We start from the raw sequence: 6,779 nt of genomic DNA, 5'->3' as shown, positions 1-6,779 counted from the left end.
GGACTCCAATCGCTGACGAAACTTTCATAAAACCCAGGTCCAAGCAAGCTCTCAATGAAGCTACGCCGTTAATGAAAGATCCACCATTCCCTTCAAGTCCACCCGAAACTGGTATGTGCTGACGATTTGATTTTTTGATTATGGGAGGAACAACCCAAGATATACTACTACTACTAGATCTACCTTCATCCAGATCGAGCGGGAGACAATTTGTACTAGATCCTGGGCTGCACATTATTGAAGGCAAGACGAAATACAGAGTGCCAACGTGAGCACCTGAAAAGAGACACAACAACAGCGTGAAATAGTACTGGGCAAATGAGAAGGATACAGATAGGAAACTACAACTTTAAGACCATTGATTTCTCCTATCTAGGGTCTCTCTTACTCTACAAGACAATGATCCGATGTATTCCTCGGAGGTTCCTCGCAGGTTCTTAGCAAGAAAAATTGCGAACTCTTAATCGGGGAGCCTTTAGTCATTATAGTTTGTTTAATTTTGGAGGCTCTTCCCTTCTGTTATACCTCTATGGAACAGTCCCTTGCCAATTCTAGCGTTGAAGTTTTCCAATAATTCTTTGATATTGCTAGAGGGCAACCCGTCAAAAATTCTGCCAAGTCGCGTATAGAATTCGTCTTTAATGACATAATCTTTATCCTCCGCTGGTGCATGGTAGTTGATATACTATACATTGAGAAAATCCATTTTGAAGCGGATTAAGCACATTCGTCCATTAATCGGGTTGAAATCAGTTACCAGTCAGTTGTTTATGACAAAGGCAACACCGAATTCTCTGCTTCCGCGCTGTTTGCCGTTGGTAAACATTATATAGGGTCCGCATTCATTAAACTAAAGTACTGAATGTTTTATCCTGCCGAAAAGTAGGAAGACATATTTTCTGAACAGGGATTCTACATGTTGATACGCGTTCCAAAATTAACCAGATCTTCAAACGCTCCTTCTGAACGTCACCAACCACCTGCATCATCATCATCATCAACGGCGTAACAACCGGTATCCGGTCTAGGCCTGCCTTAATAAGGAACTCCAGACATCCCGGTTTTGCGCCGAGGTCCACCAATTCGATATCCCTAAAAGCTGTCTGGCGTCCTGGCCCACACCATCGCTCCATCTTAGGCAGGGTCTGCTTCGTCTTCTTTTTCTACCATAGATATTGCCCTTATAGACTTTCCGGGTGGGATCATCCTCATCCATACGGATTAAGTGACCCGCCCACCGTAACCTATTGAGCCGGATTTTATCCACAACCGGACGGTCATAGTATCGCTCATAGATTTCGTCATTGTGTAGGCTATCGAACCGTCCATCCTCATGTAATAATAATAATAATAATCGTTGGCGCAACAATCCATATTGGATCAAGGCCTTGAAGTGTGTTAGAGCACTTCATTCAAGACCGTAACGGTACACCACAGTACACTGTGGGAGGCAATGTGGTCAGCATTGCGCTCGCCCGAGATTATTACCCTGATTTGACTCAGGTACTCATTCACAGCTGAGTCGACTGGTGTCCGACATCCAATCACGATAACAAATTCCTCTGCCCCCAACGAGATTTGAACCGCGACCTTCCGCTACGATAGCCCAGCGCTCTAACCACTTGAGCCATCCTCATGTAGGGGGCCAAAAATTCTTCGGAGGATTCTTCTCTCGAACGCGGCCAAGAGTTCGCAATTTTTCTTGCTAAGAACCCAAGTTTCCGAGGAATACATGAGGACTGGCAAGATCATAGTCTTGTACAGTAAGAGCTTTGACCCCATGGTGAGACGTTTCGAGCGGAACAGTCTTTGTAAGCTAAAATAGGCTCTGTTGGCTGACAACAACCGTGCGGGGATTTCATCATCGTAGTTGTTATCGGTTGTGATTTTCGACCCTAGATAGGAGAAATTGTCAACGGTCTCAAAGTTGTATTCTCCTATCCTTATTCTTGTTCGTGTTTGTGTTTGACCAGTGCGGTTTGATGTTATTGGTTGATTCGTCTTCGGTGCTGATGTTGCCACCATATATTTTGTCTTGCCTTCATTGATGTGCAGCCCAAGATCTCGCGCCGCCTGCTCGATCTGGATGAAGGCAGTTTGTACGTCTCGGGTGGTTCTTCCCATGATGTCGATATCGTCAGCATAGGCCAGTAGTTGGGTGGACTTGAAGAGGATCGTACCTCTTGCATTTACCTCAGCATCATGGATCACTTTCTCGAGGGCCAGGTTAAAGAGAACGCATGATAGCGCATCCCCTTGTCGTAGACCTGCATAACACCCGAAAAAAGAGATGGCGCCAATGATATTCTTAGGTGGGTTGCTCAGTTATCTATGACTCGATCAGGCAGATAGCTCTCCATTGTCGAGCGACAGCTGGATCTGGTCGATGTTAAACTTGGGAGGTCACAGCTCCCCAGCCCCTATACTATGAGAAGCGGCGGACGCGAGACACAAGCGAACGTAAGAGACCATCAGATAGTAATCCCTTTCGGGGGCGATGAAAGCGCCTCTCTTGTTGCACGCATCCACGAGGCAACCCTTATTATTATTATCCTGTTAAGGGAAAGTCGCACCTTGAAGAACTATTGTGCCCCTTTTACTGGTTATAGTGTACCTATTGATCATACCATCCAGGCAACCCTTAATTCCACTGCTGATCGCGAAGTGGCCAATCTGATTGCTCGCATGGTGTCAGTCCAGTCAATTCAAGCCCAACTGACCTTATGGCAGGCTCTGCGCTCAAAAAATGCGTCACCAATGATGGTGCGTTGGAAGCTCGCTCACCTTTTTCATTGTGGCAGCTAGTACCTTGTTTCCCCAATACATGTCCGAGCAAGATGTTGACGGCGCTCACTTTAGCGTTCGAATCACTCATCACGACCACAATGTCTCTTTTAGGAAACATTTCCTCTACTGTGTGTAACTGCTCGTGGAAAGCAGCCTCCCCCACTATATCGGAAGTGTCCGTTGGTGGATAGCAATGCACGATTGTGATCGTCCTTAACCTGGACTGAAATCTTGCAGTTATAAGTCTGTTAGAAAGCGGCCTTTGGTGGCCCCTTATGACAAGCAGGAAAGACCTTGAGTTTGAAGGTTGCGGAACCCTTTAATACGCCACAAGCTACTAGAACCCTTTTTTCGTTTGTCAACGCTTCATAATAGTTGCTTCAAGCAAATTATATACTAGAATGCAGCCTCTTCGACTCTTATTGTAGAAAATATTGTATTAGTCTCTAACGTCGCAGATTTTGTTAAACCAAACCGGTGGGTCTTAGATCAGGAAAACATGAAAGCAGTTCTGCAGCTTTGTCAATCTCCCTTTCGGCAGAGAGGAAAAGCAATTTAATTTGACCAATATCGGTGTCTTTTGTATAATAACGGTTTTATATGTGTGGGAAACAGTTGGAAAAGTAAGCTTTAGATCCCACAGGTGTCATTAGGCTATCACACTTCATTGCTAAAATCTTCGTTACTTCACGTTTGATTTGTTTCAGAATTTTTGAATTCTGTGATGTAACAGTGCTTCGGTCCCGATTCTCGTCTTTTTAGGCAAAGAAATGTTTTGTTTTCAGGTGAGCATCTTTTTTGCTTTGCCGCGTCTGCTCAATCGAGGTCTGATACCGCTAACTGAATTCGACCCAGTTCCGTTCGTCCTATCAGATCACTGTTTTCTTTCTCTATTCGCGGTTTAGAAGAAGGTTCTAATAGGTAATCTTCATGTTAACCAACCTTTATTTCAAGCAATAGTGCAAAACCCCCTTATAAGGTTTTCCCAATGTATACTCGATCCTCTGCAGGAATTGTGGTGAAGCACAGAAGGTAATACAATTTTCTTTATTTTGCTTGTGTCAGAGTCTATTATTACCATCCATTTTCAGAAAAAAGTTCTAGGATTTTCTTTATATTTTAATCTTTCCAGGAAAAGTGGCGTATCATCGGATCGCTCCTGAGATTCTGAGATACTTTCAGATTATTTCAGTCGCGTTGAAACATCAAAATGAAACCCACTACATCTCTCAGTTTATCTTACTTGAGGTTCATGTACTTTAGCCTCTACCGTCCGAGATCAAAGTTCTCTTCCTCAAACATCCGGGTGATGTGCCCGCTCTTTTGTGTAGTACCGGATATCTAACATCCGACATGCTCTAACCTACTCAGTTCGGTATTCACGATGTTGAATTTAGGTTGTTCGAGCCATTTGAATAAAGATAAAAATCGTGAAAGTAGGACTTAACATAGTGCGGAGTGCTTCAAAAAGTTGCCCACCACATATGTGTTGGAAGTACACTTTCGGTGCGCATCACCACCACTCGTAGAATCCGTGGTCCCAATGTCGGGTTTATTCAAGTTTCCAGTCTGTCCACGGTTTCCTCTGTCGTTCACTGGGAGTTCTCCCAGGTTCTCTCGTAGCGGTCACAACACATGCTTCTCTTTCTTCAGTTTTAGCTGGTTAAATGCAGAATTATAATACAGGTACACCCTAAAGGCAAATCATCCCCCAACAATTTCAAAAGAAAACACAAGATGTTCTTAGTCAAATAATCTGGTCAATTAATTTATTGTTTCCTGCTAACGTATTTGTTTGTCCACAAACATTTCAAATCCTTGGAAGCCCATACGCATTTATCATCATCACCACTCGATTTGAAACATTTCTGCAAGTTCTCCTTGGTCACTTCCAATCCAGCACCATTAAAATCAGCGAAAACTTTGTCTACATCATAGCCCTTGGCATCATCCCAATTACCAGTTTTGAGTCCTAGACAGCGAATGTAGCATTTGGCTTCGTGGCCCAAATCTCCTCCATATTCGCGATTCTTCAACTTCTCAATGACTGCTTGCGGGACATTTTCGGACTTTAAGCACTCTTCGCGGATCTTTAGGAATTCCTCCTTAGAAACGGCGCAAGCCTGTAAGGGAAAAAAAATGGTTTTAAAAATCCTTCTTCTTAGTCAAACCAGTTAGCTTACCATGGCAATGACTGCACAGAGAACGATGAGGAGTTTCATTTTCTAGGTTTGGATGAGTACGTGGCGCTCCAGGAGTACGACTAACAACTGACGATTTTTGGAGGTAAATAGAGAGTATTTATAGATGAATTTAAATTAAAATGGAGGGGAGAGTGACGTATATGGCAGTCCAAACATCTACCGGTTTCCTGATAATTCTGGGTAGATAAGAATTAAGTTTTTGCACAGATTATGGCTCCATATGTTAATTGGAAGAATCTTCGGTTAAACCTTTCATGTTTATAAAAAAGAGCACTTTTTTCACCCTCAATTCATGTTTTCAAATTGTCACATATAAACATATTTTAATATTTTCGTTATCAAAAAGAAGCTAATATGGTTCAAACGTTCTATGTTGGGGAACAGAAATAATGCTTACTCAGCAAAATATTGTAATTTGTTTGTTTTATGTTGGTGATAAACCTTCCAAGAAAATTCTGAAACTTATTTCCTAATCTTCCAGTTAAATCTTTCACCATTTTTATGATAGGGGCTCCCCCGATGGAGGTGTAAACATAGACAATCGTGATTTGGACTACCGTCAAACGTCGATAATGCAAAGCTCACGAGGATGGTTGAGATTTTTTTGTGACAAAAAATTATATCATTCTTTTATAGTGAGTTCGATGGTTGCATTAATTATAGCTCATAAGTTGGAAAACGCTTGCTCAATCAATACCCACAACTCTACTGCCAAACCCTTTCCCTACCTCAAGGGGATGATAACGAGGAGTTTTCTCAATTGAAAACTGTAGGTAGCTTTAAAGCAGTTAAAAAATGGACAAACCGCAGAAACTGGTCTTCCAGGTTGCGGGTTAGAAAGGGCTGACAACTCTCAAAACAATTGGTATGATGCCTTGAAATCAGCCTTGGAAGAGATTGACTATACAATGAGGAACCCGGTAATGAAACTAGGCGAACTTCTTGCGCATTTTCTCATGGCGTGCGCTTCCTGACAGAACAGGGGCTACCCGGTATTCTGTCTCAATATCAGACTGTGTGTCGCAGCGTTACAAGAGATGCGGGACTGGTTTCCAGGAGAAAAACTGCTATGCAATACATAAGATAGTGGGCATCCAATGAACTATGTGGTTGGTTTTTTTTTATTCTAACAGCCAAATAGGTACAAAGCTCATTATCGGGCGATAGGTCGATTTTCACAGCTTATATAAAAACAGCATTGATTATGGACTCCGAATTATTTAACTGGTTGTGCCACACGAAATAGTTCTTCCAAGTACCTGGTTTGTGTCTCCACAAACAAATATATGTTTTCCCAGACGGAACCCCTTTAAACCAAATTGACCACCTGCTAATCGAATGCCGTCACCTCCCAGCTTTGTTCAATGTCAGCAAAAATAGTGCCAATATGCACCCTGTTCGGATATGCACTGCACTGTACAAAATAGCCATCAACATCAAACCCGACGTAACGTCCGGGCTTAAAACTTGGGAGCTGTAGTGTTGTCACGCCAGCCCTGTTAGAAGTCCTAATGGATGCAGCGAAGCCACTGCTGAATCGATTACCTGGAAGATTGGCACTATAGGACCTGGCACTGTAATAAGCGGTCTTCCAAGTAAACAGTCGGCTGAAGATAGTGCAAATTTGTCCTCTGGATCATCTGGTAAAGATGTGATGGGCTTGGAGTATGGCACACAGCGTGCAAAATTGTCCCGCCCAAAGGAACTGACCACCAACCAAACGGATCATGTGATGTTTGGTTGATTTGACCGTTGTCCCTTATAACCCTCCATGATGAGGGGCGCGCC

At 43.0% G+C, this 6,779-nt stretch overlaps 1 protein-coding gene across 1 annotated transcript; it reads right to left on the bottom strand.

Annotated features, from left to right (window-relative positions):
• Positions 1 to 4,527: 4,527 nt before the first annotated feature.
• On the bottom strand, positions 4,528 to 5,130 carry LOC119654810 (general odorant-binding protein 99b-like). The gene is made up of 2 exons (XM_038060365.1): positions 4,971 to 5,130; positions 4,528 to 4,910 (listed from the first exon to the last, which is right to left on the bottom strand). Exons 1-2 carry the CDS (start codon positions 5,007 to 5,009, stop codon positions 4,557 to 4,559), a joined length of 393 nt encoding a protein of 130 aa, XP_037916293.1. The 5' UTR covers positions 5,010 to 5,130; the 3' UTR covers positions 4,528 to 4,556.
• Between the last annotated feature and the right edge of the window lie 1,649 nt (positions 5,131 to 6,779).

Source organism: Hermetia illucens, chromosome 4, assembly GCF_905115235.1.
Source record: "Hermetia illucens chromosome 4, iHerIll2.2.curated.20191125, whole genome shotgun sequence".
Taxonomy (NCBI): domain Eukaryota; kingdom Metazoa; phylum Arthropoda; class Insecta; order Diptera; family Stratiomyidae; genus Hermetia; species Hermetia illucens.
This window is presented reverse-complemented; position numbering and strand designations above follow the sequence as displayed.